Here is an 11,281-nt window from a genome sequence, read left to right as displayed (position 1 = left end):
ATGTTTGTTCCCTGTGTATGATTGGGCGTCTGTGTGAGTAGGACGTCCGGAGGGTCGGGATATAATGTGGCTGGTGCAAAAGAATGACACTGAATGAGGGTGAGATTAGGAATTCTATACAAAACAAGGAAAAACCCAACGAAGATTCGGTCACGATAGCTCAGTTCACCTGGAGGGGGGGAATACGGCACACTGACTCTGTCAAGTTCGCCATTTCATTGTAGGTTCAAGCGTCAGTTTCCACATTAAAAAGTCGAGTGATGAATATGGCGAATTACATGTGGGGCGTGCTATTTCATGTATAAAACTTGCGATTCTCATTAATACCGAAGAGGTCCTTTCTAATCTCGGGTAACATCTGCGCACGGATGTGAAGTGATCAGGTTCAGGTGAAAGCTGCTCAAAGGATGGACGTACCCTATCTTCCAATAACCTCAGTCTCTCATCCAGCGTATTGTCGAGCGTTATCCGTCTCGAACCGCTAATGAGTCTAACACCACCAGCACTGAAAGGTGATCCCATCTGATTAGGGAAGGCAATAACGGAACAAGAATAGGGAACTTGCCCATCATCACTCAAGCTAGCATCTACTTCGTAAGCAATATTCCGCCCACTGATCTCCTTGAACGACTTGGAAGCTGCTTCCGAAGCTTGCGTAGCCACAGCAAGGTCTGATTTCCGGACGAGGACGGTGACGCTCGGTTCCATGATCTGCAAGAACGCCTGCAGGATGACGCCCTCTTGGAACTGCACATATCGGCTTTGTTCGATGGCTAGGGTTGTGATGGAGCTGCGGGTGGTGGAGAAGAGGTCTTGGAGGTGCTCTTCTCGTCGGTGGAGAAGCTTTAGTCGGGATTTGTTGGTGAGCGTGGATTGGGCACTGTGTATTAAATCGTTGATGAGTTCGGTGTGGGGGAGGTCAGTAGACGAAGCGGAAAACTGACATCTTCTGGGCTACCTCAGACCCTTTGCGTTTCTTTTCGTACTGAGCGTCGATTGCTTGTTGTTCTTGCTTCACGAGTTTGGCCTTGGGTAAGTGTTAGTTAGCGGGGCATTCATTCTTGTTGAAGTTGGCTACTAGTACATACCTTCTCGATGGCGAACTCTTCGTCGGCTTTCACCCGGATCTCGCGAGCTTTCTCGAGAGCCTCTTGTTTGATAAAGGATACCTGACGGAGCGCCTTAGCTCGGAGGTCTATGTGAAGGACAATTGTCAACTCACCATCTTGTTCATTTCGCTGAGTACCTCGTCGTCGTTGAGTGGGCGGGACGCCATGTTGAACGACGATAGTCAGAGCACGCGTGAGGGTAGTGGTTCGAGGCTTTGAGCAAAGTGACTGATTAGATGTCGCTCAGTAGAAGCAGGCTCGGATGCAATTCCACCTCCGGTCCCCTGGCCTTAGCGCCCATCGACGACAACCCCAGACACTCTGTCCATCTCCCACATGTTACAATAGCTCTGGCTAGGGATACAAGTGCTACAGCTTATGATAAAACTGGCCACGGGAATGGAACCTGTATACTTCTCGATGCCAATTGTACTGGGTCCATGACACTGTGATGATAGTTATCTAAACACCTCGTCGTGAAGCGCTACGTTTTTGTGCGGCGTCCAGCCACGGAAAACAATGAGTAAGTGTAATGGGATCCGTTGCGAAGCATCTTCAAGTTCAGTTGTAAAGATCGACGATATCGTGGGGACACTCGAAATATACCCCACTTTTTTGTAAGTTTTTAGGCTTGTGTCTCTGAGGCCTTCAGAGGCGCTGCGAGATTGTGAATTGGAATTTTAAGATAAGAATTGAAGTCCAGCAAGGTAGGTTGTACATGTGTCCAATGTGATGTTTAGTAGTCCTCGGTTTGCTGGGTCTCTTCATTACGCTTTCGAACATCATCCCATCGTACGTGAGCAGGTACTCCTTCCTGAAAATGTTTCACTGCTAATATCATTTGCTGCGCCGACCTCTTCAAAGATATACCCCCTTGATCAGTCCCTAATCCAGTCATTAAGACGGTGTGAATAGTGTTGGCTTCGTCACCATGATGAGCTGTATTCCAATGGTCAAGTTCAACGAGGAACGTCCACATGGTGTTGTAAACAAGGTCCTTATGCCAGCTGACGTCCTCTGGTGTGCGCATCGTCGGAAGAATTGCCATTGCGAAAGAATTCCACTTGTTCCCGGAACGCGCGACAGATTGAGGCAAGGGAATAATAGTACATGAACCGGGAGGTGCATAACCATGCCACTTCTTCAAAATGTAGTCTTGGCAGTAATCCGTAAGGCTCCAGAGATTGCCGCTGGGTCCCTTGAACTGTTTACTCAATTCTAGGTCAAACCTAGAAACTCAGATGATAGTGAGGGCATGTGGGTGTGTTAATATAATTTTATTCAGTACCCGCCATCCGTGATTCCGTAGGAGTTCGCAGGGGAAACTATGCAGTCACAGCACAGCCGACTTGATTCGATATCTTGAAATTTCCCCTCGATAACTTCAAATGGGGATCCGGAATGAGCATAGCAGTCCTCATTAGCTTGTATCCATGCGGCGCATAAGGAAGGAGGAGCAGGCCCTTGTTTTCTAGGTCGGGGTGGAGGGGCTATGAGACGAACTTCATACAAAATTTCGAACTCCGCTTATCCAGTAAGGCAACCTAAGGCAACTCCAAGGCAACTCTCCCAAAAATTGTGGTGTAGGAAAGCACATCATGATCACCTGTCCGTTCGAGTCTAGTAGAATACAGTTGGGAACGAATGTGGAAGAAAATTGAAATCCATGGCCATCGATTAGAATAAGTATGCATGAAGGAATTGAACCCCCCGACAGGTCGTGCAATTTGTCTACATGTGCAACGACCCAGATTACCACTACCCATTAATGCATGGTTGAAACATGCAGACGATAATTGTTTAGCAGCTTTGGAAGTAGCACAACCTGCAAGCCCGCAGAATACCACATTTTTGGCGTAGGTAAGTATGTCGTGTATATAATATTGTGCGCGTATGATATCTATCGTCAGAATACTACTTGTGCAATAGTCCGGAGTGTATATCGTCAAAGTCGTGGGCTTGGTACTAATTACTAGTCCATGGACCATCATCTAAGTACTATATCGAGGATAACATTGAAAACAAGAAAAAGCATATCGTATCACAGCAGTTCGAGTGCAAACAAGATCATTGGCGAGATAAGGTAGAACAGCACATCCTTGAGGAATTGAGATTGGAGTCAGCCCCTCAACACTTTTGCCACATTTTAACATAATCACTACCCCACGTTTAGCGCCCACTCCATGACAACACAAAAAGAACTCACATTCTAAAAGCCCTATCATCTGGATTACTGGGCCACGTAGCAGACCACGTATCCTGCGCCAACGCAAAGTCGCGCATCGCGGCTAAAATTGCGCCCAATAAAAGTCAGCACAAGAAAGGAAGAGGGTGGAGAGGGTAAGAACGTACTGAGGGAAGCGTCGATCCATGGTTTCCCACCGACGTTGTCGGGGAACCATCCTGATGTGCCGCCTGCTGAGAGGTTGATGATCAGGTAGAACGCTACGTAAGTCAGGAGTTTTAGTAGGTGGAGGAGGGGATGACAGCAAGAAAGAAGGAAAGTACCCTGATTGAACGGAGCAGACTTCCCCTGCCCAGCGTAAGGATTATTGACTACGACTTTTCCGGTCCCGTTTTGTGCTGTTTCCGGGAACCTGTTTGAGGAGTTTCGTCAGAACATTGGAAGATGGAAGAGACTTGAAAACAACATACCCAGCACGTTCCCAGAACCCCCCTTTTTTACCCGTAGTCTGCACGTCAAGCATCGCGTGTAACCTTGAGTCCGTATAGAAGCGCATAAACTGGTCGTCCCACTCCATAGCGTATGTGTGGAATCCTTTATCAAACGATGCACGTTTTACAGAGTACCTACGTCCCATTTCATCAGTTAGCAATCAGATATGAGGAAGAAGAAAACAAGTGGAAGGAAAGTGGGAAATTAACAAACCATCCGTAAATACGATTAAACACCGTCGGCAGCGGTCCATAATTCAACGTCGACCGAACGAAGTTGGTTCCTTGGGCGGGATACGCAGGTCCGTTGCCGCGCGCTTCGAGAATGTCAATCTCGCCTGATAATGGCCAGGCGCCATAGGCATTGGTTTCAGGAAGCATCCACACGGCGGGCCAGAGCCAGTCACTTTAGGGAAAGTCGTAAGTAGGTTATGCAGAACAAGGATATACAAACGTACCCCCTCGGGAGCTTTGCCCGAAACTCAACCTTACCGTACGTGATGTTCACCTTCCCTTGTGTGTTGATACGGGCGCTCATCACGGGATTAATGACTGCTCCTAGTTGTGCATTCGACACGACCGTGCATGCAGAATTGTTGCCTTGGTCCGTACATCCCGACAGCGTATAATTCCCCCCATCCAGGACATTGCTCACCGTGTCGGTGGTCAACGTCGGATAGATGTACAATTGGTCATTGTTGAGATAAAGGTTATCAGAAGAGCTCGTCGTCATTTCAAACTCGCCGTTCCCGAAGCCGCCAAGGGAGACGTCTTGAGACCATGTGGACGAGTCAAGGGAGCCGCTGGTGAATTGTTCGTCTAGGACGATGCATAGCTGGGATGGGGATAGTAGATGCACGGATTTTACGCCCACGAAACAGATGTAGCCTGCCGCTCCGATACCGATGATGATAAAGAGGAGGGTGAGGAAGTAGGATGTGCACGCGCGGGGTTCACGTTTTGCCAGCCATGGTTTTTCTGATTTTTGTAGTGGAACGTGCAAGCGGGTGGAGGGCAGGGGTGGCTTGGCTTTCGATGCCTCAAGGGGCAGTGCAGGTGAGGATGGGTCAAAGTTTGATGGAGAGGTGAATTGGGTCGGGTATGCTGGCGGAGACCATAAGGAGGATGTGGGACGGGATGTGGGGGAGAGGAAGGGAGCGCGGAAGGAGTGGGTGGAGGAAATACGTGGGAGTGGACCGCCGATACCTGGGGAGTCCGTGATTTGGCCTGCTGGGCTGTTTTTGTAAAACGAGTTTGTAGAAGGGGAGTGGGAGAGGGTGGCGTTGCCGCCCATGAAGGGAGCGTAGGGTTTACGGAGGTCTTGCAGGGAGCCTGAACGTGGGCCAGGGCCAAAGGCCTCGTCGTTCAAGTCGCTGGTGGGTGGTGCGGCGGTGGAATCGAGGGAGGAGCGACGGCGAGATATGCCTGGAATGGAGAGGCCTGGGTCAGGATTGCCTGGATAAGCTTGGAAGGGGAAAGCAAAGGAAGAGGGAGGAGGACGGAGAGAGGGAGTGGATGTAGGAGACCAGAGTTCGTCTGGACTGGGTGCGTCTATCGGGGTGTAGCTAGATGACGCCATGGATGAACGGCGTCTATGGTGCCGCGGAGGAGGATTGTGATGTATAGGACGAGGAGAAACGCGGGCAGGCAAGTTGACAGCTGCGTTCGCTTCACTTTCAGCGTTTGCCTCCTTGTCGGAGTCTGACGCTGGCTCTTGGGTGGTCTCTGTGTTGGCAGAAGATCTATCTGAGGCGCTGCCTGCAAGGAAGAAGGGGCGGGGTGGGGCAAGGGAGGAGTACGCAGAGCTCTTATCGACATCGACATCGTCCTCTGATTTGCTTCTGGCGAGGGTTGTGCGACGTGGATAAGCCATGGGAGGCGACAAGTAGGCGATGTCAAGCCTGTTTGTCAATTTGTTGAATGACTGCTAAATAGCCCCACCTCCGGTCGCCGGTGCCTATTCCAGAAATAAAATACCCTTTCTGGGATACAGCAGCAACCAGGAACTCGTTCCGAGTGTCGATATGATCCTCCTTTTCTGCTCCATGGCGTTTCCTGGCATCCCCTTCAAGTCCAAGGGCTTGTTACAATCTCCACGTCTTTTTGTCTTCATACGTACACTGCCGGCGCGAAAGAACTAACGCTCTTCATTGACTTTATCTTGACGTCAATTCTTATCGCAAGCCGCTGAAAGACCCCAAACACCGAGTTAACCGTAACGTTAGATCGGGCAAAGATCTACGTGTTGTCCAGGGAGGAAGAAAAATGAGTCCAGCTAAAAAAGATCGTCGTTCGTCCCTTCTCCTCCCACCAGTGGAGGCCACTCCTTTCCTTCCCCAATGGACTACGACCGCAACGACGCACTCCTTCATTGGCTCTTCCGCCAAACACAGGGTGATGCTTGGTTCCGCCCAAACGAGGAAAATATATCGTCTGGTGTTGCCTTGAGAGTGGCATCCGATGGTCAGTCCATCTGCTTTGCTACTCGCGTATACGCTGCTGCAAGTGATAACACCTCCCCCTTCTTGATTTAGCTGCACACACAGGCGCACCAGAGTTTCGCGTCTTCCCCTACGAAAACGCAAACCTCGAACCATTCGAGACGGCTGTGTCTGCGCTCAATCCCGTTGTTGCCGTTAAAGTCAGATCAGCGGCGGTCCATGCTGCTTTGGGCGAGGTGTGAGTTTCTTTCTCTTGTCTTGGTTTAGAACATTTCATCTTCTTCGGATGGACCGCCTTGCGTCCCGATTGCGTCCGCCATCTTGAGTGGCGGATTGATCCTGCTACATGAGGACGGCCTCGAGGATCCTAGTCTGTGATGGTGGCGAAGCGCTGACGAAGGACGCTCAATCCTCATGTGCGAGTTCGGCCGCGATTCCTGGATTTCTGGCGCACCCCTTTACTTTGCGCGTCTTCTTTCATTAAACATTCCTCCTGCCCGTCGTTCTGCCTTTCCTTGTTATCTCCATCCTGCAGGTGGTCCTTGCGACCACCGTCGTCCCTGTGTCGGCCACAGCGATTGTGCCTTGCGTTTTCTCACTCCATGTTGCAACCTTGTTGTGGACGTCACTGTTGTCGTCAGATTTGCGTTTTGATGAGTTCCAACTCCTGAGGCTGCCGATCCTATTTTTATCTTCACACGTTCTATTTTACGACCACGTGACCTCTTGTCATTTACTGATCGAATCTTACAGCGCGGCAGATGAGAAGAGCATCTACGTCGATGCTGAGACCCGCATCCAAATCCTGGAGACGATGCTCATGCTTCCGCAGGCGGATAAAGAGCAGTGCGCGGCGTTCATCGTGTGTACTATTCTCCCTCATTGACTTCCACTAACCCTTGCTTGTTATGTAGAGAGACGAACGTGTACTGGTAATCTGGTCCGAGTCCCTCGACCACATCATCCCCATTTGCCATGACTTTGAAGAACGCCTCATCAAGCTCCTATGGCGCAGTCGCCCGCTCGCCGCGGCTCCCTCTTCGAGCTACAACACCACGAACGTGTCTTCCGCCGGGAGCGCGGTGGACGTGTCGGGGAGCAACGAGGCGTTTGCAAGAGGGTCAATTGCACGGTATTCCCGGCCCCCTAGTGTTCTTGCTGCTCGTGCTGGGGCAGGTGGAACTGTGCTGAAGGGGTTGTATGGCGAACAGGGAAGGGATGGGGATGAGGAGGAGGAGAAGGTAGCTGCAGAGAAGAGTGAGGGTGGAGATGTGGAGGCTCCAGAGAGGAGGAGGAGGACAACGAGGACGTGGTATGGGAGGAAGATAGTTATTGATGATGATGATGGGCTAGAGGATGCGGAAGGGTTCAGGGGGGAGGAAAGGCGGAAGATTAAGCTTTACTCGCCTTTATATAGTGGGTTGGCAGCTGGGGCCGCTGTTGGTGAGTTTGTCTCCTTTTTTTGGTGTGGTATAGGCAGGAATTGACTTCATGTTTGTAGTTTTCGTTGGGAATGGTGTCCGTAAGTCTTTATTTTATTGTTTAGTGACCGACAGCTAATTGGTGGTTTATTAGGAACTCTGCTGGTAGAATGGACTCTTGACGGAGATTTTATCCGCTTCGCACTGCTCGCTGCCGTTCCCCTCCTCTACTGTGTCTCCCTGGTATGTCTAAATCTTCTCAGAGTCCTCCCATACTCACCATCTATCACTACAGTTCTTCGCCCTCCAAATCATCCAGAACTTAACCATGGCGTACGTACCCACTCTCCCCTCTTCCCACTCACTACCAATCTCACCTTGTACTCAAAGCATCGGCCCGATCGCGCACTACCACGAGAACTCGAAATATTACTCTGCGATCAAGCCTCGACCCGATAAAGAGCTGGACAATAACCTTCCGCATATTACTATTCAGATGCCGGTATATAAGGAAAGTTTGGATGCTGTTTTGTGAGTCTCTATCTTTTTTAGGGGCGCTCAACTAATGAATAACGCAGGGCGCCGTCAATTAAGTCGTTGAAGAAGGCCATGCACACGTATGCGAGGCAGGGAGGAACGTCGACTATTTTTATCAATGACGATGGTCTTAGGGTGATTTTGCCCATTTTCTCGCTTGTTTGTATCTAAACCCCGTTCATTAGCTGCTCCCTGCGCATCAACGCGACGAACGTCTAGCATTCTACGCAAACCACAACATCGGATGGGTTGCTCGGCCAAAACACGATGCTACTCCAGGCGGTTTCAAGCGCGCTGGTCGGTTCAAGAAAGCGTCCAATATGAATTACGGTGCGTCTTTTCTTTGACATCCATTGTAAGCGTATGGGGCTGAAGATGCCCTCCCTTCAATTAGGCTTGGCACTTTCGTTGAAGGCTGAGAAACACCTGGAAACGCTACTTGCCAACTCTCCTAATCGGATATCCACCTCTTCAAACACGCACAATCGGAGCCTGAGTCAATCTGGAAACGAGCCTACGCAGTATGGGATCCAGTACCAAAACCGGGACGGGGATGAGAACGTTGCGTGGGGCAACGCAGGTTCCGGATCTGGAGCTACGGGTAATGACAATGGTAATGGTAATGGCACTGGGGTTAGTACCCCTCCCGCTGGTGTGCCGCTAGATCACGACCTGGAAGAGAGGGCTTTAGGAATGGCGATCGAGGAGACGTGGGAGGAGAGTGGGCGGCGATGGCGTCCGTGGGCTGCGAATGGGCGTGCGACGCGGATTGGCGAGATTTTGTTGCTTGTGGATTCGGATACGGTTGTTCCGGAGGATTGCTTGAGGGATGCGGCGAGGGAGATGAAAGCCTGTCCTACTGTTGCTATTATTCAGCATGAGTCTGGTGTGTGTTTCTCCATATTCTTATTGTGTTGGGTGTTGAAGGGTCCTACAGATGTCATGCAGGTTGCGCATCATTATTTCGAGAATGGTATCGCCTATTTTACGAAGAGGATCAATAGGTGTATCTCGATGGGTATGTTTTTGGTGTATCTGAACTTACAACAACTGCTTTGCTGATGTTATACTGATTGTAGCATGCGCGAATGGTGAAGTTGCTCCTTTCATGGGTCATAACGCGTACGCATCCTCCAGGTGCTTTGAACAGGACCTCATGGCTGACCTTCGAATTCTCAATAGATTTTTGCGATGGAAGGCGATTCAAGACGCTCTCTTTGTGGACCCTGTCGATGGCAAGGAAAAGATCTGGTCAGAGTCCAACGTTTCCGAGGACTTTGACATGGCTCTCCGTCTCATGCTAAAAGGCTATATCATCCGGTCCGTTTAGATTTCTGTCTTCTCATCCATACGCCTCTTACTCGTTTACCATTACAGATGGGCGACGTATTCCAAAGGAGCGTTCAAAGAAGGTGTATCCTTGAGCGTCGATGACGAATTTAATCGATGGCAGAAGTATGCCTATGGATGCAATGAGTGAGTCTGTCGTGTCGCTCGGAATTCTTTTCGCGTGCTGATGATAACTTGGCAGGATGCTCTTCAATCCTATCATCCAATGGTGGCGCAAGGGTCCCATTTCGCGCCAAATTCATCGGTTCTTGTGGAGCAAGGCCCCTATTCACTACAAGATTTCGATGTTAGCATGTAAGTTTTGTTCTATCAGAGTTATCTTTTTAATATTGATGAGGCGCCTCTCTAGACATGTTCTCGTACTGTGCGTTATCTATCTCTCTCCTATCCCTATCCTCGTATCGTTTTGACACTTTTGACAGATGGACTTGCTGGCTCGATAACAATCTCCATTATCAATTATGTTCTACTGGGCTTCCAGTTCCCCGTGGACGGCTTCTTCATGCACAGTTTCGAGATCTGGCTGGCAACTACGGCTGTCTTCTGGGGCTCTGGGACTATCGGATACACGCTTCTGGAATATAGGCTTGGTCACAAAAAGCTGGTGAGTTCTTCGGGGACCCCGCACACTCTTCAACCTCTACTACCCCACGTTTTACTAACATCGGCTCCACCGTAGCTTTACGCCCTCTTTGAGAATTTGATGTGGATTCCATTCTTGTACGTCATTTCTGTTTATCCTCGTGTTATACTTCAATACGTGCCGACGCCGACTATTCCATTTTGCAGCTTCTTTTTCTTTGCAGGTTTATCGATACCCATCTCGCAAGCTATCTTGGCCCACTTGTTTTCATACAATATCCAATGGTCGGCGACGATCAAAGAAGTTCAGCTGTCCAATTTTTTCATAGAAATTCCGAAGATCGCTAGGAGGTACGTTTTGAAAATTTCACGATGTAGATCAATTCAAGTTTAAGATGGCGTTGTTGATTTATAGATTTTGGTTCCCTTTCTTGCTATCCATCGCAATCATTGCTGGTATGATTATTTTGGCCACGCCCTTAGTGCCTTTAGACTGGCGGGTAGGAGCGTCTGGCTGGGCTGTGATATTCCCCCTCGCGTGAGCTTTCCTTTCCACCGCCTTTTCCCGCACATTTTGATTTTTTCTCAGTCTCTCTGCTGGCTGTCATATCTTGTTCCCAGTGAGTTCCTACTCGTCTTTATGAGGTTATATTCCTGACCATAGTTGAAAGATTGTGTTGAATCCGTGGCTCATGGTGTTCTCATACTGACACTGGACATGTCGGACTTTTCAACAACTTGCGCATTATCCCTCCCATCTTTTATTGATTCACCTCAGGACTGATGTACTTTTCCCCCGTTATCGTCCCTGGCTGAACTACTAGACACTCTGTATGTTCATTCATTCTACATACTTTACGCATTGACTTTACGTACTTTACCCATCCATTTGCACGATACCTACTTACAGCGGACACTATACAACTCCGGACTTTTTTGTTTAGTACAGTTAAACTTGCCAAAACTTTTAGAGTTGTGGTTCTCAGATGCAATGATTCCGAATCTTCGAAAGGCTCACTGATGATTTTGAAGGGGGACAACTGTTCTGGCTGTCGACAGGGTAGAAAAGACTGGGTAAGATATATTCAAAGGTATATACGTTACAAGTGGTATAGTGCATATGGTATCAAGCAATGATGATGACAGGGACAACTGGCTGAGCAAC

The 11,281-nt window shown here is 49.3% G+C and overlaps 4 protein-coding genes across 4 annotated transcripts; 1 reads left to right on the top strand and 3 right to left on the bottom strand.

Annotated features, from left to right (window-relative positions):
* Window positions 1-222: 222 nt before the first annotated feature.
* On the bottom strand, window positions 223-1,276 carry LACBIDRAFT_192197 (uncharacterized protein; the record flags this gene model as incomplete). The annotated part of the gene is made up of 6 exons (XM_001889469.1): window positions 223-358; window positions 418-505; window positions 566-880; window positions 945-1,027; window positions 1,089-1,169; window positions 1,223-1,276. The coding sequence occupies 6 exons, from the start codon at window positions 1,274-1,276 to the stop codon at window positions 296-298; spliced, it is 684 nt and encodes a 227-aa protein (XP_001889504.1). The 3' UTR covers window positions 223-295.
* A 569-nt stretch (window positions 1,277-1,845) lies between these two features.
* Window positions 1,846-2,462, bottom strand: LACBIDRAFT_241237 (uncharacterized protein; the record flags this gene model as incomplete). Its single annotated transcript, XM_001889468.1, has 2 exons — window positions 1,846-2,338; window positions 2,398-2,462. Coding segments are annotated over 2 exons (558 nt in total), but the record flags the coding sequence as incomplete, so codon positions are not given.
* Window positions 2,463-3,027: 565 nt separating this feature from the next.
* Window positions 3,028-5,079, bottom strand: LACBIDRAFT_186533 (glycoside hydrolase family 16 protein; the record flags this gene model as incomplete). The annotated part of the gene is made up of 7 exons (XM_001889467.1): window positions 3,028-3,267; window positions 3,316-3,397; window positions 3,462-3,554; window positions 3,618-3,706; window positions 3,765-3,920; window positions 4,000-4,191; window positions 4,244-5,079. 7 exons carry the CDS (start codon window positions 5,077-5,079, stop codon window positions 3,237-3,239), a joined length of 1,479 nt encoding a protein of 492 aa, XP_001889502.1. The 3' UTR covers window positions 3,028-3,236.
* A 1,045-nt stretch (window positions 5,080-6,124) lies between these two features.
* Window positions 6,125-11,103, top strand: LACBIDRAFT_192205 (uncharacterized protein; the record flags this gene model as incomplete). The annotated part of the gene is made up of 25 exons (XM_001889503.1): window positions 6,125-6,248; window positions 6,341-6,464; window positions 6,980-7,088; window positions 7,141-7,358; window positions 7,443-7,669; window positions 7,728-7,748; window positions 7,802-7,890; window positions 7,943-7,980; window positions 8,038-8,178; window positions 8,226-8,319; window positions 8,370-8,514; window positions 8,579-8,680; window positions 8,876-9,070; window positions 9,122-9,202; window positions 9,264-9,306; window positions 9,367-9,504; window positions 9,562-9,660; window positions 9,716-9,828; window positions 9,884-9,898; window positions 9,957-10,138; window positions 10,214-10,254; window positions 10,324-10,467; window positions 10,532-10,654; window positions 10,706-10,736; window positions 10,788-11,103. 25 exons carry the CDS (start codon window positions 6,125-6,127, stop codon window positions 10,824-10,826), a joined length of 2,676 nt encoding a protein of 891 aa, XP_001889538.1. The 3' UTR covers window positions 10,827-11,103.
* Window positions 11,104-11,281: the final 178 nt, after the last annotated feature.

Source organism: Laccaria bicolor, genomic scaffold (assembly GCF_000143565.1).
Source record: "Laccaria bicolor S238N-H82 LACBIscaffold_68 genomic scaffold, whole genome shotgun sequence".
NCBI lineage: Eukaryota > Fungi > Basidiomycota > Agaricomycetes > Agaricales > Hydnangiaceae > Laccaria > Laccaria bicolor.
The sequence above is the reverse complement of the archived record's forward strand: the minus strand, read 5'-3'. Positions and strand labels throughout refer to the sequence as shown.